Source organism: Zootoca vivipara, chromosome 12 (assembly GCF_965207765.1).
Source record: "Zootoca vivipara chromosome 12, rZooViv2.hap1.1, whole genome shotgun sequence".
Classification (NCBI taxonomy): domain Eukaryota; kingdom Metazoa; phylum Chordata; class Lepidosauria; order Squamata; family Lacertidae; genus Zootoca; species Zootoca vivipara.
The window spans coordinates 10,808,528-10,836,246 of NC_142595.1; the positions used below are offsets into that span (position 1 = coordinate 10,808,528).

At 42.0% G+C, this 27,719-nt stretch overlaps 1 protein-coding gene across 9 annotated transcripts in view; it reads left to right on the forward strand.

Annotated features, from left to right (window-relative positions):
• The window catches only part of TANC2 (tetratricopeptide repeat, ankyrin repeat and coiled-coil containing 2), a 195,493-nt gene that overhangs the window by 90,438 nt on the left and 77,336 nt on the right, over nucleotides 1-27,719 (forward strand). For all 9 annotated transcript variants that reach the window (XM_088655539.1, XM_088655541.1, XM_088655538.1 and 6 more), the window contains one exon: nucleotides 21,949-22,059. In XM_088655539.1, coding sequence (XP_088511665.1) covers nucleotides 21,949-22,059 — 111 coding nt within the window. The remainder of the gene's footprint in view (nucleotides 1-21,948; nucleotides 22,060-27,719) is intronic.

Below are 27,719 nucleotides of genomic sequence, written 5' to 3' on the forward strand. Positions count from 1 at the left end.
TGTAAGAAAGGAATACAAAAGTAAAATGCCTAGCACAAACATGTCAAACTTAAAGTTCACTCTGTTGTATGTGACAAATCAGCCATGACTTTCAGTCAAGGCTTGATAAGCCCAATTTTTGGCTCCTTGCTGGCCACAAACTAGAGTTTCATTAAACCCTTGGTATATGGCCTGAGTATATGGCTTATTTGCCGCATTCTACCCAGGGTACCACAAATTTGCTAGACAATTTTAAGAGGGTTGTGTATTTTTACAGTATATATTGAGGACTTTGAATGTATCATGTGAGGACTCAGCTTTATTTATATATTATTACATTTATATCCCACTTTTCCTCCAAGGGGTACATGGTGGTGGATATAGTCCACCACCACTCAGTTTCTTGTGATGTAGAGGAGGCTAAGACACTGGCTCAAGGTCAAGTCACCCACTGAGCTTCATGGTTGAGTGAGGATTTGAATCCTTATCTCCCAGGCCCTGGTTGAATACTTTAACCGCTACACTCCCACTTCACAGGCCTCATTTAGCCGAATTTCTTTAGGAAGAGTTTCTGCTTGGTTCTTTATATGTATGCTCTGATCCATATTATCTCTACCTCTTGTGAACAAATATGATTTCCCCCCTACAGTAGAAGTGATTTTTATTTACAACACTGACAAGACAGCATTCTAGCAAGTTCTGCAACGCAGTGGGAATCCCTGTATCTTTCAGTAGAGTCATAGCTGGTTATGTAAGGCAGGAAGCAATTTGCTCTTGTGTACAAGATTAAAGCACACACACACACACCTTGCTTTCTGTATTGGAGAAACAAAAAAGAAAACAATATTTTCAAGGGATCTGATTTAACAGGCTTGGCAGGCTTTGTCAACGGTGCATATTTTATTTGTTTTATGTAAATACACTTCCCCAACTTGTTCTTCTGATTGCTTTGAAGTATTAATTTCCGTAAGAAAAAAGGTCAAGGCAGGCCACTTACATGGGGGAGCAGAATATATCTATGTGGTGTGCCATAACCCATGTGCTGGATTATTACTTTCCTCAGTAAGTGCAGCTACAGCAGCAGCATCGTGTCTTGACCATGGAGGGGACAAGAGGGAGAGAAAAATATCATCAGACCTAGATGTATGGAACCTACTAATGGCAGCAGTTAGGTGAGATGGTAGGACAGGCTGCAGGTCAGAGGATCAGGGCTGCAGGACCTCCAAAAGCTCTGAGTTTGACAGCTTTGTCTAATGAATGCCAGAGTTAGACAGAACTTCGTTGGTATAAGATCTGGATTCCAAGGCTCTGCTTTCTTGGGTGAGTGAAGAATTCATCCTTACTCTTGTACCCCTGTGGTACTAGTGAAACCTTGGTGGATATTCCGGCATCTCTGTTAAGTGGAGATGAGTGATAGGTAGGACAGTCATTCTGGTTGTCTCTCCAGGTAGACAGTGATAGTGGATCCAAGTTTTGTGCCGATATGCATTTTACTGATTTTGCACTGTTCCGTTTTATAATGGGCACTCTGTACTGGTTCAGGGTGGCTGTGAAGCTATTCTGCGGTGGCCTTGTAGTGGTCAGTACTGAAGCCTTTTGTAGGCCCAGACAAAATGCTTTCCTCTCCCCTGCAGGATGCAAGAGAGGGAAGTGAAAAAAGGCTCCAGTAATTGCCATTTTTGTTGTAATTGAGTTTTATAATGGAAAACCAAGACAAGCTTTTAAAAGCAGGAAAACATGATATTGTTAAACAATGATTTTGACTACAGTATTTTGCATTGGGCTGTGCTTATAAATGTTAAGTATCCAATGATCCATTTCCGATTTTTGTTAGAAGGGTTGAATATATGAGTTTGCCCATGCATGCATGTTCCACAAATTGAATTTACTGGGTTTGTAACCTAAGAATCACCAGCCTATAAACCAAGAGAGAAGAGTTCTTTAAATAGAATTGATCAGCTAGCTAGAGGGTCTTGTGGTCAGGTACTCTCCCTCTCTCTCCCTCTCTCCCTCTCTCCCTCTCTCTCTCTCTCTCTCTCTCTCTCTCTCTGTGTGTGTGTGTGTGTGTGTGTATATATATATATATATATATATATGGAGGTTGAATCTCATAACTTTAAGAGTTAATTTCAACATTTACTTGGTTTCTTTGAATAAATATAGCATGCAGTGGCAGGTTTATTTTTGGCTTGAGTCTTTTAATGGAGTAACTTGCGAAAGCTGTCCATACGCCTGACTTCTGTCTTGTGATATTCCACATTAGCTGCATATTTTTAGAATCATTTTAGGCTGTAATTCCTGTAGGAGTGAAAGTGTCTCCTCCTTTTGTTCCTTCAGAAACAAGAATACTTTTAATAGCAGGCATGGTGAGTTATGGAACGATTGTGTTTTGTTTAATGCAGTTCCTTTGCAGTAGTCTCTCAGAGTCAAAAAGAATTCTAAGAATATATAGTATAATTTAGCTATGGTCAGTATCTTAAGCTTTGATACAGTTGTATTATAGACCTTGACATATAGATGTTATAGAACAGGATGTATAGTTTTGTGATACAAATGAGTCAGTGTTTGAGAAGTCCTGACAGATTCAAAGATTTCTGAGGTTTTAAAAAACATAATGAGCTTGGATGTCATTTGGATTTTATTTTGTGTTTTTCCCATCAGGCTCTCAGATAATGCCACTTCAATCCCCGAGGGTTACCAAATATATAAAATGAAAGCTGGGATTCTACTAAATAATTCATTTGTTACATAAATGTGCTTTGTACATATGTAAATGTGCCTCCAGATATGTTAACCAACCCTCATCTCACCAAAAATTGAGAAAAACAGAGGCAGTAAATCCCCCAAGTCAAACAAATTCAGTGTTCTGTCTCTTTCCTTGGAAGGTAGAATTGTTTCATACACAGTTTTGTCATGTTGGCATTCAGAACGCAAGTGATATTTTTCAGCATTTAACAGTGTTGTGTAAATTGGTCCTTAGGGTGGATTGTTAGAAAACTGAGCACACTACAATAGACATGGGTCATCATGCTGTCTTGGAGAAGGTTTTTTCCGGCAGAGCATAGTCCTGTTCTTCTATAGCTCAGACCATGATATGGCTCAATACTTACACCCTAAGTAAGGCCTGTCCGTGCCTCTATCTCTCCTTCCAGAAAATTCAAGACTTGTTCTCTGTCCAGGATATCCCTTCCAAATACACCACCAGGACTTGTGGAGGGGCAAATTCTAAGCACTGAAGGTGGAAAGGTTGTATCTGAGGCAGTGGAGTTGCATGTCCTCCTGAACATCAAGATGTTGATCTAATTTGTTGTTGTTGTTGTTGTTTAGTCGTTTAGTCGTGTCCGACTCTTCGTGACACCATGGACCATAGCACGTCAGGCACTTCTGTCTTCCACTGCCTCCCGCAGTTTGGGCACTCTGCATGCGCAAAATGGCGCTTCAGGTTACGACCATTTCGGGTTACGAACTGCGTCCTGGAATGGATCATGTTCGTAACCCAAGGTACTACTGTACTGCTGTCATGGAGATCCTAGCTTTCAATGTTTGTACTTCAGTTTGTAGGGCTACTTGCTGTACCTGCAGTGTCTGGAGTGTCTGCACCATGCCTGGAGCTGCCAAGTCACCAGAAGAGTTATTTGTCTTATTTATGTTCAGGACCAGTTTGCTTCACCCTGGCAAACTGTCAGAGCTAAACCGTATGTAAGTGTCAAATGGGAATCAGTAGCAGGGAACCAGAGTCTGTTACTTTGGGAGAGTCCCCTAAATAGGTTCCGTTAAGTCACTGTGAATTTTTGTCTCCATGAATTTGTCAAAAATCTGTTTGAAAAGCCATCTAGGTAGGATCCTTAACCACAGTCTTTGTAAACCCCCAGTATACCATACTCAAGGGTATAGAGCTTCTGCATATAGAGGTTCCTTTGAGATACACTAGCTAGTAATCACCAAGAGAACAAATCAGTAGTCCTGGGCAGATTGTCAGAGGTACACATTTTCTGAAATAGAGATTCCATTAAGTCACCTAAACCATCACTCACTAGAAGCTTGTCAAAGACTGTTCATTCCCATTTTACAGTATCTTGGAGGCTGGGACAAAGAACCAGTTATTAGCTGAAAGCCATCATCTGTATTCACTTCAGAGCCAACTTTAAATGTACTACAAAAACCTACTAAGATTACTGTATTATGCACCTGATGAAGTGTTTTTTTGGCCCACAAAAAAACAAACAAACAAACTCAAAAGCCCATGCTGAAATTTTTCTGTTAAATGTACTGCAAGACTCTATGCTGTGTTTGTTACAACAGGCTTAACAAGAGTTACGCAACATTACATACCCCTGAAATGTATATTGTATGTACGATTAGCAAAAGTTTTTGTTGTCTGAGAGGTTTTGTGGATTTATTTTGCAAGACTGTCACATATGAGTGAACAGTTCTTGGGTATTTATTAATGGGTGTTTATTTCTTCTTTATGCCATAATTTGAAAGTGCAGCTTTTAGCTGAAACTGAAATATTAAGAGAATTGATTTCTTCAGGGCAGAATACATAAGATGGATGGGTGTAAGCCGCCCAGAGTGGCTTGGGAAACCCAGCCGGAACGATGGGCCATAAATAATAAAATTACTACTACTGTTGTTGTTTAGTCGTTTAGTCGTGTCCGACTCTTCGTGACCCCATGGACCATAGCACGCCAGGCACTCCTGTCTTGCACTGCCTCCCACAGTTTGGTCAAACTCATGTTCGTAGCTTCGAGAACACTGTCCAACCATCTTGTCCTCTGTCGTCCCCTTCTCCTAGTGCCCTCAATCTTTCCCAACATCAGGGTCTTTTCCAAGGATTATTCTCTTCTCATGAGGTGGCCAAAGTATTGGAGCCTCAGCTTCACGATCTGTCCTTCCAGGGAGCACTCAGGGCTGATTTCCTTAAGAATGGATAGGTTTGATCTTGCAGTCCATGGGACTCTCAAGAGTCTCCTCCAGCACCATAATTCAAAAGCATCAATTCTTCGACGATCAGCCTTCTTTATGGTCCAGCTCTCACTTCCATACATCACTACTGGGAAAACCATAGCTTTAACTATACGGACCTTTGTCGGCAAGGTGATGTCTCTGCTTTTTAAGATGTTGTCTAGGTTTGTCATTGCTTTTCTCCCAAGAAGCAGGCGTCTTTTAATTTCGCGACTGCTGTCACCATCTGCAGTGATCAAGGAGCCCAAGAAAGTAAAATCTCTCACTGCCTCCATTTCTTCCCCTTCTATTTGCCAGGAGGTGATGGGACCAGTGGCCATGATCTTGGTTTTTTTGATGTTGAGCTTCAGACCATATTTTGCGCTCTCCTCTTTCACCCTCATTAAAAGGTTCTTTAATTCCTCCTCGCTTTCTGCCATCAAGGTTGTGTCATCTGCATATCTGAGGTTGTTGATATTTCTTCCGGCAATCTTAATTCCGGCTTGGGATTCATCTAGTCCAGCCTTTCGCATGATGAATTCTGCATATAAGTTAAATAAGCAGGGAGACAATATACAACCTTGTCGTACTCCTTTCCCAATTTTGAACCAATCAGTTGTTCCATATCCAGTTCTAACTGTAGCTTCTTGTCCCACATAGAGATTTCTCAGGAGACAGATGAGGTGATCAGGCACTCCCATTTCTTTAAGAACTTGCCAAAGTTTGCTGTGGTTGACACAGTCAAAGGCTTTTGCATAGTCAATGAAGCAGAAGTAGACGTTTTTCTGGAACTCTCTAGCTTTCTCCATAATCCAGCGCATGTTTGCTCTTTGGTCTCTGGTTCCTCTGCCCCTTCGAAATCCAGCTTGCACTTCTGGGAGTTCTCGGTCCACATACTGCCTAAGCCTGCCTTGTAGAATTTTAAGCATAACCTTGCTAGCGTGTGAAATGAGCACAATTGTGCGGTAGTTGGAGCATTCTTTGGCACTGCCCTTCTTTGGAATTGGGATGTAGACTGATCTTCTCCAATCCTCTGGCCATTGCTGAGTTTTCCAAACTTGCTGGCATATTGGGTGTAGCACCTTAACAGCATCATCTTTTAAAATTTTAAATAGTTCAGCTGGAATATCATCACTTCCACTGGCCTTGTTATTAGCAGTGCTTTCTAAGGCCCATTTGACTTCCCTCTCCAAGATGTCTGGCTCAAGGTCAGCAACCACACTACCTGGGGTGTACGAGACCTCCATATCTTTCTGGTATAATTCCTCTGTGTATTCTTGCCACCTCTTCTTGATGTCTTCTGCTTCTGTTAGGTCCTTACCACTTTTGTCCTTGATTATGGTAATCTTTGTACAAAATGTTCCTTTCATATCTCCAATTTTCTTGAACAGATCTCTGGTTTTCCCCATTCTATTGTTTTCCTCTATTTCTTTGCATTGCTCATTTAAGAAGACCCTCTTGTCTCTCCTTGCTGTTTTTTGGAAATCTGCATTCAGTTTCCTGTATCTTTCCCTATCTCCCTTGCATTTTGCTTGCCTCCTCTCCTCCGCTATTTGTAAGGCCTTGTTGGACAGCCATTTTGCTTTCTTGCATTTCCTTTTCCTTGGGATGGTTTTCGTTGCTGCCTCCTGTATAATGTTACGAGCCTCCATCCATAGTTCTTCAGGCACTCTGTCCACCAAATCTAAATCCTTAAACCTGTCCCTCACTTCCACTGTGTATTCATAAGGGATTTGATTCAGATTGTATCTTACTGGCCCAGTAGTTTTTCCTACTTTCTTCAGTTTAAGCTGGAATTTTGCTATAAGAAGCTGATGATCTGAGTTACAGTCAGCTCCAGGTCTATGCTGACTGTATAGAGCTTCTCCATCTTTGGCTGCAGAGAATATAATCAATCTGATTTCGATGCTGCCTATTTGGTGATATCCATGTGTAGAGTCATCTCTTGTGTTGTTGGAAGAGAGTGTTTGTGGTGACCAGCTTGTTCTCTTGACAGAACTCTATTAGCCTTTGCCCTGCTTCATTTTGAACTCCAAGGCCAAACTTGCCAGTTGTTCCTTTTATCTCTTGATTCCCTACTACTACTACTACTACTACTACTAAGTGTTCCCTTATCTCTGGTGCCTGGTGATCAGCAGTATATCCAGGGGCGTACCCAGGATCAAAATTAGGGGGGGAGCAAGGGGCGGGAGGGGAGGGGCCACAGTGGGAATGTGGGCGGGGCTACGTGGCCTGCGTCCTCCCAGCTCTTCTGAGGAGGCAGCCCCAGGCTCTTGTTCCCGGCGCGAAGCTCCAGAGGTGCGCGGGGAACGCGAGCCTGTGGCTGCCTCCTCCACTTACACTCCCCGCTCCTGCTTACGCTCCCCTCGCGCCTCTGGAGCTTTGCGCTGGGAGCCGGAGCCTGGGGCTGCCACGCTGCGCCCCTTAGCCTTTTGCTTCTAGGGGGGGCAATTGCCCCCCCTGCCCACGGCACTGGTCGCCCCTCTGGGCAGCTCGCCCCCTCCCCCGGATGCGCTGTTTCTGCCCCGAGCACAGATGGCTCAGCCTCCTCCTCCTCTGCTTCCCACCCGGCTCCCCACTGTGCCTCCTGGGCTGGCTCCGCAGCCACTGTCCCTGGCTGAGCTGCCCCTGCAGCTGCTCTGCATAGACATCAAGGCACCCAGCCAGAAAAGTGAGTGTGAGTGCCTCGATCCGGGGAGAAAGTGGGGGGAGGGAGGATCTTGGAAGGGTTGAAGGAGCCTGTGTGTGTGTGTGTGTGTGTGCGTTTGCTGCTGCTGACTGACTGTATTTCGAATTGGGGGAGTGTCTGTTTCTCCTGCTGCAGGGGAGAAAACTACAAAGAAGTGACTTCTTGGTGGGGGTGGTCGGGGTGGGGAGAACAAGCGAGGATCCCTCCGTCTCTTACGTTTACACCCCACCGCTTTTGCAGCTCGATAGTGGGAGGGGGAGAGGAGAAAGTGCGATGGGTTATGGAAAGGGGAAAGGGGGGAGGGCTGGTCTGTTTCTTTCTGGCTGGGGCCGAGCGCCCCGCTTTTTGCATTGAGATTTCTTCTTTCTTTTTAGCTTGGGGGGGCAGCTGGCTTCTAGAGTAGGGCAGCTGCCCTAACTTGCCCCGTGGTGGGTACGCCCTTGAGTATATCCCCACAAATGAAAAGTAATACCATGTATGTTATAAGTTTAAGTTTCTAATGGTACACAAGAATGCAGAAATTAAAAGCAGAATCCCAGATCTTTGATTTTTGTGTTCATATTTTACAACTTAGCCTGAAGTTTATTAGACTACTTCTAGGACTAAAATCATTTGTGAGAAATAGGCAGTTGTGCATTAAAAAGAGCCTAGCCCAGGCATCCCCAAACTTTGGCCCTCCAGATGTTTTGGATTACGCTCTGGCGGGAAGTTAAACGGCATTTCCGTGCGCTGCTCTGGTTCACCAGAAGCGGCTTAGTCATGCTGGCCACATGACCCGGAAGCTGTCTGCGTACAAACGCCGGCTCCCTCGGCCTATAGAGTGCTGCAACCCCAGAGTCGTCCGCAACTGGACCTAATGGTCAGGGGTACCTTTACCTGTTGAGTCTCCTAATTTGTTTTTAGGCCTAAGCATCCTTCAATAATTTTGTGTGTTTTCCCCAGTTAAGATTTTGTACGACGGCAAGCACTACTATTGTTTCATAATTGTGATTTTTAGATGCAACAGAATAAGGCTCATTAAGGCTTGCAGAATAAGCAGACTTAGAACCTGAGCTATGTTTGGAGTGGTCTTGCTGTTTAGAAATGGATTGTTACATGTCTTGAACTATTTAAATCAATAGCACTGTAGCACTTAAAACATTTTAACACCAAAGGCCACTCATTGCAGTATTAGATAGTAACCGGTTAGTGTCCAGCATATGCGTCAGCTTCTGGAGGGGGGCAGGAACACTTAGCTTAATCTGCAATGGTTGGATGTTTGTTTTATTTAAAATCAATAAAAATTATCCTGCTGTGGTCAGCAATAAAAAGCCTTGTGGTGAAACTTGAGGAGTACAGGATAGTGGGGCAAATTTGCTGCCCCACAACCAAGTAGCCTGCCAGAAAGTATCATTAACATTGTTATCACTGCCCCCATACCCTTCTTTCACCTTTAGTACAACTAGAGAGCCAGATTTGGCTCAGAGGCCACTCAGTTATTGAACCTTACACAATGCGGAAACCTTATACTGCAGAAAAGCCAGAAGCAAATATTAGACTGCATGGATACACTGTTGCCCAGCTCCTGTTCAATTCAGTAAATAGGAGAAAATTCGCAGAAGGCTTTCTCCTGAATGCCTTAATTTGTCCCTTTCAGTCACCAGTGCAGATGTAAAGCTGGGGATCCCTTAATCATGGGATTGTTCACTTCCTCCTCACTCTAGTGTCTGTAAAAATGGTAATATTCCAGTAGACATTTTTGAGAAACTGATTTTTGACACTGGCTTTTACTCTAGGCTGCTGCTTTTAATATTTTGGTGTAACTTTGTTTTCATAATTTTGATTGCATTGTTGATATTTTGATATGGTGTGTAAGGTATATTGTTATAGAAAGATGGGATGGAATGCCACAGCAATGCCTCCCCCCCCCAAAAAAAGAAACCTCAAACACAAGATAGCTCTCAATTATATTGTCAGCTATAGAATTCCATGCAGAGTGAGAAGGTTAAAAACTCATATGTATATTGTGGATTTCAATATTTCTTCTGTTGACGTTTGAGGCTTTTCATGTACCTTAGGTATGTGTGTTGTAGATTAGACCATCAAGCTACAAAGCTATTTTTTTAAAAATAAATAAAAATAAATTACCATAATTAAGCCTATTTCTTTTGAGAGCTGACATGCTGTTTTTCAATTGTACTTTATTAATAATGTTTCTAAAAAGAAGTCTAAATAAATATTTCCTAATTAAATACCAGCTCAATCATAAATGGCATGTCACAACAAAATAATGTAAATAGAAAATGCAATTATATTATTAGCAAGCTAAATGGATTTAAGTATGGTGTAAATCACATAGAATCAAGAGATTAAACTACTTCAGCAACAAAACCATTAAAATGTGTTTTTGTTCTAGCTTCTTGCATTAGGAATGGTTCCGAAAGTTATCTGCTATTCAGCCAAAAAGGGATGGGTGGATGGAATAATGTAAGCTTAGTGCCAAGAAATGTTCACTGTTATCATATTGAGTAAAAATGCATCCTTCTTGCAGACCCCAGCTTCTTTCTTCTTGCTACACTGCAGGCCTAGATCCTTTCCCTGGCCGTTGTCCTTGATCCTGCCTTGCTCTTGAGCAGGGTCCCCAAACTAAGGCCCGAGGGCCGGATGCAGCCCAATCGCCTTTTCAATCCGGCCCGTGGACGGTCCGGGAATCAGCATGTTTTTACATGAGTAGAATGTGTCCTTTTATTTAAAATGCATCTCTGGCTTGTTTGTGGGGCCTGCCTGGTGTTTTTACATGAGTAGATTGTGTCCTTTTATTTAAAATGCATCTCTGGGTTATTTGTGGGGCATAGGAATTCGTTCATTTTCCCCCCAAAATATAGTCTGGCCCCCCACAAGGTCTGAGGGACAGTGGACTGGCCCCCTGCTGAAAAGGTTTGGTGACCCCTGCTCTTCAGTCTTGCCTAGCTGCTCATTCCTGGCTTATCCTGTGGCTTCTGGACTGCTGCCCATGGCCCAGACTTGTTGCTTTTTACCTTAGCCTGGTGCCCTTTGTTTATTATTAGGCCACAACAACTATGCTGATTGGAGTTGATGAAAATTGTAGTCAGACAGCATTTGGGGGGCGCCAGATTGGCGAAGGCTGCTTTACCTCTTATAGCAGGCTTCCCCAAACTAAGGCCCGGGGGCCGGATGCGGCCCGCAAGGCTCTTTTATGCAGCCCGCAGCGACCCCCGCTGTTAAGGGTGTGGCGCGGCGCGGCTGCCCACTTCTGGGTCACTGGAGCATCAGAAATAGCTTATGTGCATGCGCAAGTGTCATTTCCTGAGGACTTCCGGGCCGGAGGAGGCCCATGCGCATGCGCACAAGCTATTTCCAGTGTTCTGGCGACCCGGAAGTGCACCGGAAATCACGTGTGAGCATGCATATGGGTGTGTGCCCCAGCGTGCTCCAGCCTGCAGCACAATCGGCACTGGTGGCACTGGCTCTTGGTGACGTAAGTTTGGGGGGCCCTGTCTTATAGCATTGAAACTCTCCCGAGGAAGGAAGGAATCCCAATTTCTCGGGCTAGGAAAGTGCAACTGTTTTGACGTGGAGGAAGGCTCACCAATCCCATTTTTGTTGAATGGGGTCTCTTTAATTCAAAGCATGGGCTCTGTGTCTGAGCTACAGCTCCTTTTCAATAACTTAAGCTGGGCTTACCCAGTTTCCTCAGTGCAAAGCCTAGTTCTCATCTTGCTGATGCTTTTCCTCATGGAAACATGGCAGGACCCTCCCTTAGTGTCATCACTGAGCACGGCTTTGAGGAAGTATAAGCAAAGGACAAGAAGTATCCCAGCTTTGCTAGACTCAGTTATACTTTTGTTGAATTTCTGGTAGTGATTGTAATGGATACATTTTTCAGTGAGGCTTGTCATACCAGAAGGGATTTTTAAAATCAACTGTTAACTTTCTCAAACTGTCCTATTTAGCCATAATTGGTTGCTGTTAACATACGTTCTCTCACATTTGTACACCATAATGAGGCTTTTTGAGGTTATGGTTTAGGAATGATATTTATAATGATTAATAAAAAAAAACCTGCATTATTTTTTTAAAGATATGGGTGCTGATATAATTCAAAATGAAAGCCCACTAATTCTAAGTTAGAGATGCTTGCCATCATTGCTTTTGGGAAGCAAGGTCTCTGAAGTTGTTTCTGTGTATTCTTACTATATGAAGAATTCTCGTTTAGTTGCTTACGGTTATCCTAATGACTTTTACCGACAAGTTTTTGAGAAAAGGAGATAACTATCACCATAACATATCTCAGAAGCCTGTTGCCTGCAACTCTTGCGTACATAGCTTGTGCAAGGTCTTGCAAATTCAGATGTAGAATACAATATAAAAAGATAAAATATATACAAGTGTTATTTCTGCATTTCTTGTAGCCCCCTGATTCCTGTTAAAAAGGACCTGGATTCTAAGAGAGGTCATGCTGAATCATGGGTGAAAGTAGATGGGAGCCTCATAAACAGTTTGTGTTGTGCCCAGGGTGGATTTGATTTAAATCAAACTGATTTAAATCACGATTTAAATCACGATTTAAATCACTAGTCAGTAAGGCTTGATTTAAATCATAGTTTTCTACATAAAGACTAATTCTTGCTGGTATAACTTTAATATGCTGGTAGATGAAGATTTTTAGAATAACAACTTTTCATATTAGTTTTTTATCCCCAGTTTAATAGGTTATTCATATTTGGACAACTTTACTGTTGTACTTAGGAAGGAGAAAAATAATCATTACTTTAATAATAACAATTTAAATAGATTTATTCAACTGAAACAATAACATTACAGCATATGTTATTTGCTTAAACAAACATCCATGTTTGTTAACTAATTTGGCTAAACAAAAACAATATATATATATTTTAAGAAACTTAGACTGTCAGCCCAGCCTACACATGAAAAACTTAAATACTGTCCACTCCAAACAATCAGAAAAATATTGTTTCTATTCTATTCACTGAACTTCTTGAAACTTAGCACTGAAGGTCTTTTTCTCAACTCTGTTCATGTTATAACATTTTTGCTGTGAAGAAGAGGCATGTGATCTCTGTTGAGTCAAATTCAGTTTTGAGAACTGCAAAAGTAAACTGTGATAATATCTTGTAGGCAGAGAAACTGCCCAATAATCTTACAAAAACCTCTGGAAGAGCATGACATTGTGAATGGATTAATGGAATGTATTTACCCCAAAAATTAAACATATACAACCTTATTCTACATAATTAAAAAACTAATCTTTATTTCATGATGGAATAACCTTTGGATGGTAATATATTTTCCTCAAAAAGCATTTTATTTTTAAAAAATCCAATTTAAATCAAAAAAATCGATTTAAATCAAAAAAATCGATTTAAATCAAAAAAATCGATTTAAATCAAAAAAATCCGTTTTTTTGATTTTTTTAAAAAAATCATTGATTTTTATCCACCCTGGTTGTGCCATTGTGTGTGGGGGTGGTGGTGGTGGTTGTGGTTTCCTGTTCAAAAGAAAAAGCACACAGAAATCCATTTGGCCCACCCAAGGTTTTCAGAAGCCCAGCCATAGTAAAATCATATTGAAAACCTGTTGGGATTTGCCTGATTTTGCACTTTAAAGAAGTCACATTGTGCAAATATTTTCATGGGGATTTCTTGCAAAAGGGAAAGTGAGGTCAGAAAAATGTGATCCCCACATATCCTTTGGAAAAGTTTCCAGTCAAAATTAGAATCCATGCTTCATAAAGAAAGGGACATTCTTAGCAACTTTCAGGTGGGGATGGCAGAAATCCATTAATTTTAATGGGTCTCTCTCTCTCTCTCTCTCTCTCTCTCTCTCTCTCTCTCTCTCTCTCTCTCTCTGTGTGTGTGTGTGTGTGTGTGTGTGAGAGAGAGAGAGAGAGAGAGAGAGAATCAGTGAGGTGGCACAAGGCCCACCAGCTTTGCTGCTCTTTCAAGTGCTGGTGGAATTGCAGTTTAATCACCCCGGCAAGATTCCTTTTTGCTGCAGAATGGCTCAATGGCAGGTAGGGACTCAGCCTGCGTACCAGATGGGGCTGATAAACAGCTGCCCTGGACACAGAATTGACCTGTGCCTCCATAGACAGCTGTGAGTACAAAATGACTCCCAGGCTGCGCACCTGGTCCTTCAGGGGCACAGTTACCCCATTCAGGACCAGGGAGTCCTCCACACCCGCCCGCCTCCTGTCCCCCACAAACAGTACTTCTGTCTTGTCAGGATTCAACCTCAATCTGTTAGCCGCCATCCATCCTCCAACCGCCTCCAGACACTCACACAGGACCTTCACTGGTTCTGATTTGAAAGAGAGGTAGAGCTGGGTATCATCCGCATACTGATGAACACCCAGCCCAAACCCCCTGATGATCTCTCCCAGCGGCTGCATATAGATGTTAAAAAGCATGGGGGAGAAGATAGAACCCTGAGGCACCCCACAATTGAGAGCCCAGGGGTCTGAACACTCATCCCCCCCCACCACTTTCTGAACACGGCCCAGGAGGAAGGAGCGGAACCACTGTATGACAGTGCCCCTAGCTCCCAAGCCCTCTAGATGGTCCAGAAGGATGTTATGGTCGATGGTGTCAAAAGCCACTGAGAGATCCAGCAGAAGTAGGAAACAGCTCTCACCTTTGTCTCTAGCCTGCCGGAGATCATCAACCAGTGCAACCAAGGCAGTTTCAGTCCCATGATGAAGCCTGAATCCCAACTGGAAGGGATCCAAATGGTCCACTTCTTCCAGGCGTGCCTGGAGTTGTTCAGCAACCACTCGCTCAATCACCTTGCCCAGGAATGGAAGATTTGAGACTGGGCGATAGTCTAAAGACGGTTTTTAAAGAAGTGGTTTAATAACCGCCTCTTTCAGCGGGTCTGGGAAGGCTCCCTCACAGAGAGAAGCATTCACCAACCCGCGAAGCCCATCGCCCAGCCCTTCCCGGCTAGCTTTTATAAGCCAGGATGGGCAAGGGTCAAGGAGACAGGTGGTCGGTTTCACTCGTCCAAGCAGCCTGTCCACATCCTCGGAGGTAACAGATTGAAATTGATCCCATGAAATTGAACTGAGGACCTTCTGCATGCCAAGCAGGTGATTTGCCACTGAGCTGCCCCAGTTGTACATGCCCGGTCAACCTCAACAGATTGGAATTGATCCCACACAGGACTCTAGCACTCCCCTGCCCCGGCCCTGCTCCCACGATGGAGTCTACCTCTTCCCAAATCTGAGCCACTTTATCTGCAAAAAACATTGCAAAATCATTGCAGGAGATCATGTGGCCCGTACTGGGCCCGGATGGAGCAGGTGGTTCCGCTAAATTGCGAACCACCTGAAAGAGTCTCCTGCTGCTGTTTTCAGCAGATGCAATAGAAACGGTGAAGAAGGTCCTCTTCGCCGTCACCATTGCCACTTGGTGGGCTCGAAGTTGAGCTCTAGCCTGTGTCCGGTCTGATTCAGAATGAGTTTTCCGCCACCGGCGCTCTAGCCGTCTCAACGACTGTTTCATCGTCCTCAACTCTAGGGAAAACCACGGGGCTGTCCGGGCTCCATGCAATCGGAGAGGGCGCTTCGGAGCCAGACAGTCAATAGCCCTGGTTAATTCCGCATTCCAGCGGGCCACCAGGGAATCAGCTGAAAGGCCATGGACATGGGATAAAACATCCCCTACCACTCTCTGGAAGCCAATTGGGTCCATTAATCGGTCCCACCTCCCTGCAGAGGGGAAGGGTTACGGAGAAGTCCAGTTGCACCAGAAAGTGATCTGACCATGGCACTTCTTTTGTTTCGCTTTTACTTAATGTCAGATCACCAACATCCATAGAGGTAAACACCAGGTCCAAGGCATGTCCGCGGCTATGAGTTGGGCCAGACTTATTCAGGGACAGCCCCATGGAGGCCATGCTTTCCACGAAGTCCCGAGCGGCTCCTTGTAAGGTCGTGTCGGCATGGATGTTAAAATCCCCTAAGACAACCAAGCCAGGAGCACAACCGACATGACCTGAAGCAGCTCGGGCAGGGAATCCTTGGTGCAGCGGGGAGGTCGGTACACCAAAAGGAATCCTGTACTGCCCCTATTGCCCAACTTCCAGAACATGCACCCAGAAAACTCGGTCTTACCAATAGGACACCTGGTGCAAACTAATGACTTCCTAAAAATCACTGCAACCCCCCCTCCGCGTCCAGATGGCCTGTGTTGCTGTGCATAAGAGAAACCTGGTGGACAAGCAGCGGCAAGGACAGGCACATCTGCTTCATCCAACCAGGCCTCTGTCACACATGCCAGGTCAAATCCTCCATCCACAATCAGGTTGTGAATGACAGTGGTCTTATTCATCATCGACCTGGCATTGCACAGCAGCACCTTCAGGTCATGTGGGTATCCCTTGCCGATTCCAATATCCGTCCTGTCAGGACCAGACCCGGAGGCAGGGATAGTCCTCAAACAACGACTAAACCTGCCTCCTCGGTAATGACATGGTCTGGTCTTAGCGTAATTCCTCCTCCTACCCGTGACCACTGAGATCGGTTGTCCCAGTGCATCCCCCCCTGTGGAGTCTGCCCCAGTCATTTTGCTGGTTGGGACCCCCTCCCGGGCAGCCCTGACCCCTCCCCTTAAAAACAAAATAAAACCTCTGTTAAAAAAAAACAGCAAAAAACGGAACAAAAGAAAAACACAAAAAACACAATAAAACAATAAAACCAAAAACAGTAAAAATTACAAATATACCAAAATTTAACAAATTCCCACACCCAACTAAAAATCCCTCCCACCTCCCACCCCAAAGAAAATAAAAAAACATAAAAATTCTTTTAAAAGCATTTTAAAAAGCACTCTGTGCTGTTTTAAGTTCCCCTGGGCAGCACCAGCAGCAGAGCAGTGGCAGCAGTCCTTATGAGGCCCTCCAGGCCCCGCCCTGGGCCAGGTGGAGAGAGGCAGGGACTCACAGCAGGAGAGTCCTGGGCAGCACCTGGGCATTAATGAAATGTAATAGGAGAGTCCTGGGCATTAATGAAATGTAATAGCGATGTTTATTTTTGTATTATTGTAACTATTTGTTTTATTACTGTGGAATTTCCAAAAGAAAGCATTTGTAAAAATTAAAATAAAAATAAAAAATAAAAAGTTTCATTACTGAAATAAATGCACTTTTTGACGATATTCCAATTTTCCGAGTTTCACCTGTAGACTTGTGCTACGAAAGCATAAATTGATCAAGACAATATCTGTACTTATAGAATAAAATAATATTGCTGTGCTATCAAGGTGGACTGGACTTCATAGCTAGCTAGTAGAAACTAATGCTTGCCTACCAAGGCCAGCCATAACTTAAACACCCCTGTCTTTTATACATAAGCCTACTGAGCTTATGTATAAGAATTATGTATTATGTGAAGAAATTGCCCCATGAGTTTGGATCTTAATCAGGAGAGTAGGTCTGGGATAAAATTTGAATCTCATGTCCTTAATTTTATTTGTCTCTTAATATTAGAGAATTAGCATTTCGTGTTTTCTTTAGATGGCATTCCAAACCATTACATTTAGGTCACATTAATTTAGATTTTTCTTTAAATTGGGTGGGGGCGCAGATTTATTCCCTTGGAACATTGTTCTGTTGCTGAGAGAACTATCCAAAGATCTGTTCTTGTATGGTTTCAGGTTGTTCAGTATATCAAGAACATTACAGATTTTGGAGTGCTATTTGAATCTATAGGCATTATATTAGGAGCCTTGATTGCCTTACTTCTTGTTGCAGTCAAATATGTAATCATGAATCAAGGGATCCCTTAATTGGATACTTGTATATTATTTCCTGGAATGGTGGTTATCTTTTCTGAGTTACAGTATATAGATTCTACCACTTGTCATATGCAAGACCTTAAAACTATTTTTATTTTGTATGCCCTTATGTGATGGATTGTGATGCTGCTACATTTTCCTTGTTAATGTTGTTCCTTATTGATGTTCATTAGTCCTTTATATTCTGACTTCCTGGTGCCTCTGTTGCTTACCTGTTATGCTCTGTTGCTATTTAGCTTTAAAAAAAGAAAGAAAGAAAGTGTAGGCACTTCCAATATGTAGCAGAATAAAGATCTTCTTGTTTTTTGTTTTGTGTAATTATTGTAGGACTTATCGAAATAATGTAAAATTATCAAGTTGGTTTTTTAAAAAAGGAATGTACTTTTAGCCTCACAATAACTCCAGAGTTAGATTATGCCACAAGAGGATGTCTTTTCCAAAAACCACAGAGAGATGTGCATGGCTGAGCAAGTCCAGCACTCTGTTTTTTACACCATTATGACTCACGTTGTTTAACGTCTGTAATTGGATCTTACAAGTTGATGATGTGTAACTAGTAATTAATGTGCTGCTTCTCTGCAGTGGATACTAAAGTACCTTTAAAGCTTTGCTGGGGTCACTCAAGGACTTGTTCTTGATGTTAAGATATTCCCTCTCTACACATCTTTGGGTGACATCATAAGCCTCATAGGTTTCAGTACAGTGGTACCTCTGGTTGCGACTTGAGCAGTACGCTTCTGCACACGTGTGGGTCACGATTCGGCGCTTCTGCACATGATGTCATTCAACACTTCTGCGCATGCACGAACTGCCGAACCTGGAAGTAACCCTTTCCGTTAATTCTGGGTTCGGCACGTTTGTAACCCGTGTTGTATGCAACCCGCAGCATTCGTATCTAGAGGTACCGGTATGACTGTTTTGCTTATATGCTGATGACACCCGTCTCAGCTGCTCTAACATAGAACTTCCCACCACCATATCTGTTGCTGGCTCTCTTTATATTTTATGTAAACTTTATATTTGGGTGTTTGATTGCTTTTCCCAATTCTGTTTTGCCTCATGCTCATGTTGCAATTTTGAACAGACTTAGTGGACAGAAAGAGGTAGACTCTATGGCTCACATGATTCTGGACTGTCCCCTTTCTAATTTTTTTGATTTTGGCCCCCTCTTATCCTTTATGAGACCTGGAACCCTCCCCAACAAGGAAACAGTGGTCCAGCTCTTGCTGAGGGATGACTTCCCCGAAATTACCAGAATTATGGCCTGCTACTTGTCCAGAATTTATGTAATTAAAATCAATACATCTAGCCTTCAACAATGATAGCTGAGGATCCCTTGTGTGCCTCTTCCTCCCCCTGCTCACCATTATTTCTGTACGATGTAGAGTTACTATTTATACTAATGACCTATATGTTTTATATGTTTTGTCTTTGTTTTTATATTTTATATATATGCCAATAAAGGTGTTGAATTGAATTGAACAGACTTAGTTGGGCATAAGTTTGGAACATAAGTCCCACTAAGGGTAAATATGCTTAGCTGGGTGCTGTTATATGTTTGGTTCCTGCAAGTTTTGTCTACAGAGCTGCTCACATATTTTCAGTTATATTTGCTGTTTTTTTCCCTTGGTAATAAGTTCCATGCCTGCCCTTTTCATATTCTGTATGCTTTGTCACCTTTCTGTGTGTTCTTAGGTCCAGAAAACATTCCTTGGGGTAACAAGCTTATCCACTGCGATACATAGGTCGAGTCATCTTGACCTCCATTGTTGTAGATCCAACAGTTATAATAATTGCTCAGAAGAGTTTCACTGACTTACTAAAATACCACACTTCTTCTAGGTTAGGACAGGAATCATGAATGTGATGAGTTCCACTGGTGTGCTTAAAGATCTTACTAGCTTCGAGTTTGCTTCTAAGCACAAATCAGAGTGTTTGCTTTGACCTGTAAAGGCCTAAACAGCCTAGGACCTGGGTATCTGATGGAATGCATTTTGGTTTTTGTTTGTTACTATAAAGAAACATACAGGAATATACATCAGTGTTGAACACACTAAAATGAACATGTTAGCATGTTACCTCTAGTTACATGTACCTCTACTTACATGTTACCTAGAATTTCTTCAGAATAAAGCAAAAACAATATTGCCTTAATCATGCAATATTTGATGAAGCATGGCTACTTTTCTCTTAATTTTATCCTTCTTTCTCTTTGTTCTTTCAGTCCAAGATACTTTGATCATTCTGTGATCATTGCATATTCTGACATTTTGTTTAACCAGTCTTTCACAGAAGGTGTTTATGTTATTGCACATACAAAACCACTGTTGTCATATAAAATACTATTTCTTCATGTCATTGATGGACATACCCATCTATAGAAATTAAAACATTATTTTTGATATCAATATTCTAATTGGTGTAATTCCTTTTGAAAACATATATAGTTTTTCTCATTGCTTGATCAGATGTCAATTTATTAAAACAAACTCCTCCAATTGTTGAGGACTTTATTAAAGGTCCCACCTGCAGAGTTGAAGTACTTTGCTAACATGGGCAAAGCCTTCTCAGTTGGCACCCTGTTTATTGAATTTCTCCAAAACTGTCCATCAGGTTCATATATGACCATCACTTTGGTGTCAACCTGTTCTGTTTACCTAAGCATTTAGTAGCACTTGGTTGAACTCTTGTTTTAATCTGATTCCCTCCCCCTGTGTTCTGCTTTATCATTTGTTTAAATGTCTTGACTTTTGAGATTTGTCAAGTGGGTTCAAATTATTGTTCGTAAGCTGTCATAGGGACTGCATGGTCAAAAGATGGCATAGAAATGATGAGCAATGTTTATCACTTCACCCCAAAGTCTCTTAATTAAGTGCTTTGAAGCAGTCACATGATTGCTTTGTCACAAGCTCAACTCAGCCTACAGATTTGTCACACCAACCTTTGTCCTGTAACTTGCAGGGCGAATAAGCAGAAGGCATGCTTTTCTTAAATTTCAGTCCTGGTGCTCTTTAGGTCACCCAGAAGAGCATATTTTAGGCTATCACAAACAGAGGTACGTTAAGATGAGATTGCAAACTTCCCCAAGATCTGCCAGTGGTGGAGGAGGGATCACAACCTGAGTATTTCAATTAATCCTAGTACTCTGGCTTCTCTATCATGCTAGTTTTTCAGGCCTAACAGATGGTTGCTTTATGAAATAATTTGTGTATTATAAAGCAATGGAGTAATTTAGTTATGATTTTATGTACCATCAACATAGTAACTTAGTTATAAATATCTTCAATCTGAATTCAGCAATCAGCACCATTTCTTTCATGGTTGACATGTTTTAAACAGTAATTATGAAGCTCTAAAAAATTGTTCTAGAAATCTGTTCTCTACCCACACAAATGTGTAAGTCAGCCTTTGGGAGGCTTGCATCTTCAACCTGTGATGAAGTAGAATCTGTTTAAATACTTAAGCTACCTTCTTTGGCATGCAAGTTCACATGATAGGCTGCCTCCCACATTGCTTCCTTGCTTTAATTCAAAGAGGTGAATGATTTAATTCTTCTTTTTTTTAGGAAACAGATTTTCCCATAATTTAATCATAGCAAATTAATCTTCACTAAATGTGAAGATTGTTTATTCTTCATAAATTGAAATTTGCACATGCTGTTTTCCTTTGCATAAACTTTCTCCTGGGAAGATGGTGTCAGGCTAGGTAGCCGCTGGCTTGCTATAAAGATGGTAACTTTTCAGATGCTTGAAAGCTCTTCAACGTTGGTTTTAGAACATTTGTTCAGATACTTTTTTAAACCCTTCTAGTGTCTTTGGCCAAATAGGTTGTGTGGGTTTTTGCATGTCCTTCAGGAAGAGATTGCTTTCATTTCACACATTAATGTGGCTCAGTTATACTGTCTTCTGTTATCTGAAAAAGCTAAAGTCTGTCTAGAACATCAGAGTACAGTCTCATAAGGCCTCCATTCAGTAAGCAGAAGTTGATGGTATTATTTGCACAGTTTTTTATTTGTGAGCCCTTAGGATTGTGCGGAAGCTGTAACTGGAAGTCTGGTGTATAGTTCTTTTGTTCAAAGGGGCTTATAGAATGGGCAGTGAAATATGGTTCATTTAGATTACAATGGAGGGTGAATCATTCCCATCACTTGTGCATGTGCATAATCTGTCCAGGAGACATAACCTTTCGTATGCAATTCTAACCATACTTATATTGGCGTAAACCCTATGTGACAGAGTGGAATTTGCTCCTGAGTAAATATTTATAGGGTTGTGCCATTAACTGTTTTTATTTCACCTGGAGGTGGTTTCTTCACATAAGTTTTCTCAAAAGACAGCGTGGAAATTTGCATTTTTAATATGATCCACCTCTTTTCTGAGAAATGTAGAGTTCCCTTTTTTGTTTTTACAAAAGGAAACATGATCTGGGCCTGACATAGTTTGTTTAGCTAAATGCTTCCATGTGTTATTTACTGTTCACTTGCTCATTACCTTTCTTTGTGTTTCCCTTCTTCTTAAGCTCCTCTAAGGAAGGCAAAATTTGTTGAGAGCCCTCGAATTCCAGAATCTGAGCTTGGCTCACCAACTCTCACTTCTGCACCAAAACTGGACCTTGATGCCTACTGCCCTGGTAAGCATGCATGCAAAGCCCTTACTGCGTTTGAAGAGAGACACCATTTAGACCTTGATAAATAGCTTGCAGGTTTTGTGTGCTTATCAAATCTGGCAGTTTAAATTTTGGCGGCAGTTGTTTACAGTATTCGATGCTTGAGTTCTTAGCTGTTAAATTAAGGCTTTCCAGAACTGAAATGTCTTTACAGCCAGCATTATATCTCTGCTGGCTCATGTCATGGAGAATGTTTTGGAAAAGTTATGGCATTCATTTTTAAAATTGCTTTTTAAGATACATTGTGTTGCTCATTCCCTGTGTGGCCTTGGGTGTTGGAGGTTGTTACAGGGGCTGCTTGGGGGCTTCCGGGTCAGGCTGCTACAGATGTGAAACACTGTTACTGAAAGCAAAGACAAAACAGTTTTATTTGCCTGTTTCCCAGCCAGAGGTGGGGGAACATGTTGTGCTCCTTCTGGGGTAGCTTGTCCACCTTTGGTCCCCACTCTGCACTTCGCTCTCACCTGTGGCTCCTAGAAGCTGTCAGCATGCAACAGCAGCCACACCACAGGAAACGGCTTCAACTGGCCAGCTAAACCAGGTGAGGGTAGTCATGGATCTCAACCACTTGGTGAGTTAGGGATTTCCCCTGCATGTGAAGACAGGCTCTAGTGGGTCCAATGGACAAGAAGATAGTTTTTGCATGTTCTGTAGAGAGAAGTGAGTGGCAGATGGAGCTCGTCAACCTGGGAAAATAGCCCATCTAGGAAAAGGAAAACTCTGGTCCTAAACCTCCACTGTCTTGTGGAATATTGGTGGGAGAAGAAAAGACTAAGGAGTAAACCCCACACAAATCCAAAGTCGAGTCTCTAAGATGATTGGATGGCGCCCTGTACACCTCCTTCCGGCAATTCCTGCAGCCAAGCTGGTGCGAAACGTATTGCTCTGCTTTCCTTTGGACCACATCAGCGAGGCCAGGAGGGGGTCTTGTTGTCTGGGCAGCCCAGGACCCCCATACACACTACTCCATACATTTTTACCATCTATGTGAAAACACTGGATGAAGTCATATGAATTAACAAGCTGAAACAGAATCCAAACAAGATGAATGTGCTTTGTATTCAAACATACTGGTGATCTAGGTGAAATGTTCAACCTGTCTTGGATGGAGTGGCATTTCTGATGAAGCAGGTTTCTGTCTTGCAGTATTCTTTACTGTGTCATTTTTCCTGGATACTTAGGTGAGGGTGGCCATTAGGGTGCCTTTTTGTCTACTCCAGTAGATATACTGGCTGTGTGTGATCTTTCCTGGAGAAGTTGAATTTGGCTTCAGTCATCGGTCCTTCAGTTGCTTCAAGGATTGACTAGTGACGTTGGCCTGGAAACTTCATTAGTCCAAAGTATGATAGACAGACCTTTGTCTGGCACCTACAGGCAGGAAATTATTACTGTCTATCGTATGTCAGTTTGTTAGCATCTTATCCTCTTCTGGGCTCAATTCAAAATGCACATTGAAGTGTTGGCTGTAAAACGGTTTAGGACTAATTTGCCTTATGGATCAATTCCTCCTATATGGACTTGCTTGGGAATTAAAGTCAACTTCAGAGGCCTTCAGAGGTCTTAAGATAGCCATACGTGCATGTGAAAGGCTGGTGGTGTCATAGCCCTACAGTGCCCCCCCCCCGGTCATAATCCATGAGACTCTTTCTCTGTGCCTTTTCCACCAGAAATTGAAGACACTTTTGTTTCAGTTGCCTTTTAAGGTATAACTGCATTGTTTTAACAATTTTATCTTTATTTTATGATACCGTACTATCTTGATACCTATAAGTAGTAGAATAGCAGCACAGAATATTACATTCTATTATAATACAAGATTGCCGAAAGTGGGCCCTTCCCCTCACACAGAAAATCTCCCAATATTCATGTGAGCGGACTGAGGAGTAGATTTGGGCGATGGCCAGTTGCTAGGGCACCTTCTGCATGGGCTTTAGAAAGATACCTGCACCTGACCAATCCCCCATCCTCCTCTCTGCCATGCTTGATGCTTATGGGGCACTGAGGCTGCCACTCAGCTAGGTCGCTGAGCTATTGCTCCTTCGTTCCAGCCTATCAGCGAGCAGTGCTGAGAAGCTCTGCCCTACGCCACTGCCCCCTTGCCAGCTGGTGCGGCTGGGAGCACCAGTGACAACATGGAATAGGAGGACAAGCGGGTTATCAGCTGCAGGCCAATCAACAGATAGTGGAGTTACAGCTCTCCAATCACCTGGACAAAAATAATTGAAGTTTTGTAAGGCTATGAAAAATAAATATTAGACATCACATTTGGTTGTATAGGGGCCCCAAAGGAGAGATAAAAGCAAAATACTTTACAGTTTGACTAAATAAATGATAAAGAAGTGAATAATTAAATGTATAGATTGAATATATAATCTCCTAGGAGATACAAGTAAGAATACCTACACTGGTTATTTTAATACATTAATAAATATTTCACAATGTTGCCCAGAAATGTGTGGATTTGTATTTTCCTGCATCATATTATACCAGTAAGAGTCTCCAATTCTATAAGCATATTGGTCCAATTGACCATATATACCAGGCACCCCCAAACTTCAGTCCTCCAGATGTTTTGGACTACAATTCCCATCTTCCCCAACCACTGGTCCTGTTAGCAAGGGATCATGGGAGTTGTAGGCCAAAACATCTGGAGGGTCGCAGTTTGGGGATGCCTGATATATACTATGTGCCATACTCCAATTAACCAGTCATCCAGTGTCAGAGTCCTTAAATTAGAATGAATAGTTGTTCATTCTGCTGTCAATAAATCTTGGACCGGTTCCCTGTCATCTGCTAATTCCAAATCCTTAATGCACCCAAATAATATAACTAATGGATCTGTTGGTAAATCTGTTATTTCAGTTTCTTATTTACTATCCAAAAGATTTGCTGAATATCAGCATTATGTACTTTATACCCTCAGCATGAACTACTTGCTGTTACGTAAATACTGTACAATTAAGATGTAGTACGGTTAAACACCATTGAAATAGAAATTTATAAAAGCTTCCTTTAAAACTGATACTGACTATACATTTTGAACAAAGCAGATACTTTCTGTCTCAAACATTTGTAGAACTAGATATGACGACTGGAAGCAGGGGTGACTGTAGGTAAGAGTAATCTCATTCTCCCCTCTGCATCTAAGCAGAGTTTTGACTACTAGCCAATTGAATTGCAAATATATTTCTTTTCCAGCAACAGGTTACGCCCTTTCAGAGATTTCTGGGCTATAATCACTTTGGACAAGGGAGTGTTGCCTGGAATTTAAAAGGTTATGTTATAGAGCTTATTTGTGCTCTGTGGTTTCAAAAGTTCAACTTCAGTTACAACTTCAATAGGAAATAATGGGGTCTAGTTCAGAAAAGTGCATTGAAGGTATTGTTATGCATTTTGAAGGGAAGAAAAAAAAAGGAGAAAGAAAAACACCTGTATTGGATACATGGGTTATTACAAGGGTCAAAACTACAAAACTTGGACTGCTTTCATAAAGGGAATTTCTGCTACAGGAATAATGTTTACAATAATGGATTTATAAGATGTTTGTTCTCATGTTTTTTTTCAATAAACAACCCAGAGGTTTCCCTTTCAAAGCATTAATTCTATCATGCAGCAGCAAGCTATCACTGTGCTTTGGAACACATTAAGAAAAAAGCCTGACTAGCTTTTCAGATACCTTTTAATTGAATAACTTTCTAAAGAAATGCCTGAAGTAACTGATATTATAGTTTGAAGTCTTGTTTATTCTGTTATATTTTATTCCAAGAAGACCCATTTATCCTAAATAGAACCCAGTAAGGCAGACATGCATGTACAAAATACAGTGGTACCTTGGTTGTCGAACTTAATCCGTTCCAGGAGTCCATTCCACTCCCGGAACCATTCAGAAACCAAGGCGTGGCTTCCAATTGGCTGCAGGAGCTTCCTGCACTCAAGCAGAAGCTGCTTTGGATGTTCGGCTTCTGAAAAAGTTTGAAAACTGGAACACTCACTTCCAGGTTTGCAACGTTCGGGAGCCGCTTTGTTCGGGAGCCAAGCCATTCAACAACCAAGGTACCAATGTTGTTGTTTTTTTAAAAAATGTGATAACTTTTAAAGGCCTGCTGAAAACGTTTCTATTCCGCCAGGCCTATGCAGGTAATGAAGAAAACATCTTTCAACAATAGTTATTCAATGTCTCATTTTAATTATTTTTATTGTATAGCTTTATGTAAACAGCTTTGGTTCTTTTAAAATGAAGTAGCAGTATGTAAATATTTTAGAAATAAACAAAAAGGAACACAGAATTTGGCAAAAGAAATGCAAACAGACAATAAGAGATGCTAGAAAAGAGCCATTGCTCGAAATATAAAGACCAACTACAAAATAATTAAATACTGTACATTAATAGCAGGAAACCGGCTAGAAAGGCAGTTGCACCTTTGAATAACAAGGGATCAAAGGTGTGCTAAAGGCAGATAAGAATTTTGCAGAGAAGCTGAATGCATTCTTTGAGTCTGCCTTTACAGTGAAGCTATAGGGTAGATCCCTGTGTCTGAACTAACTTTCACAGGAAGGAACAGAAGCAACTAGCGGTGACAAGAGATGACATTTTAGGCCTTGTTGACAAAATAAAAACTGATGTATCACAAGGTCCAGATGGCATCCACCTGAGAGTTCTGAATATTATTCTGTGCGACCCACTGTAGCTTCTTAATTTATCTACTGGTGGATTTTCTCCAGAGCTCAGAAAGGAACTGGAAAAGGAGATGTGGTATTTCTCCACTCTTCATAACAGGAAAGTGATCAAAGCCACTAGGGAAGTGTCTCACGTGTAGAAGGGTTCTAGAAGTCTCTATGCAGCTGGCCTTGGTATGCATGGCTCGTAGGGCTGGACTATGTGGAAACCCACTTGATAAGCATCAGTTACAGGTAACAGCAGTCCTGTTTTTTTCTTTCTCCTCTTTCTGTCTTTACCCTTATTTTGGAAAGGCACTATGGGCACTACTATCTGGGGTCAAATAGCTCCCTTAGCTCATTTCCCCCAGACACAGAGATAAAGATTTTGTACTTTGGGGCAAGACATTGCTTTCTTTAACATAAAACAACAACAACAACAACAACAACAACACCCCACCCATCTGGCTGAGTTTCCCCAGCCACTCTGGGCAGCTTACAACATATCTAAAAACAATAAAAACATCAATCCTTAAAAACTTCCCTAACCACAGCACATACTTGTCGTTTTTTGAACTTGCATCAAAACAATGACCTGTATTCTCACCTTTTAGCATGAATATGCCTATTCAAGCTTCCAGCCAACCACCCAAACATTCTTCAAGATTTTATAACGTGTAAAGAGCTCAAAGGGGACATTCCCCTCCATTTCCCCCTTTAGCCACTCTCCCCTTTTATGCAGTCCATGATCTTTCCATGGCTACTGAGCATGATCAATCACCATTGATCTCCTTCCCTCCCCCTTACGTTTTGGATGAAAAACACTTCCACCAACCTTGGGGGCTCCCCCCAGGTATACTAACACTTCTTTCTTATTTCTCTGTGGCCTAATTTTGGTTCCATTTCTGTCAGCACTCACTCCCTGAATTTACTATTATAAGTGATCAGGGCTTTTTTTCAGCCAGGAC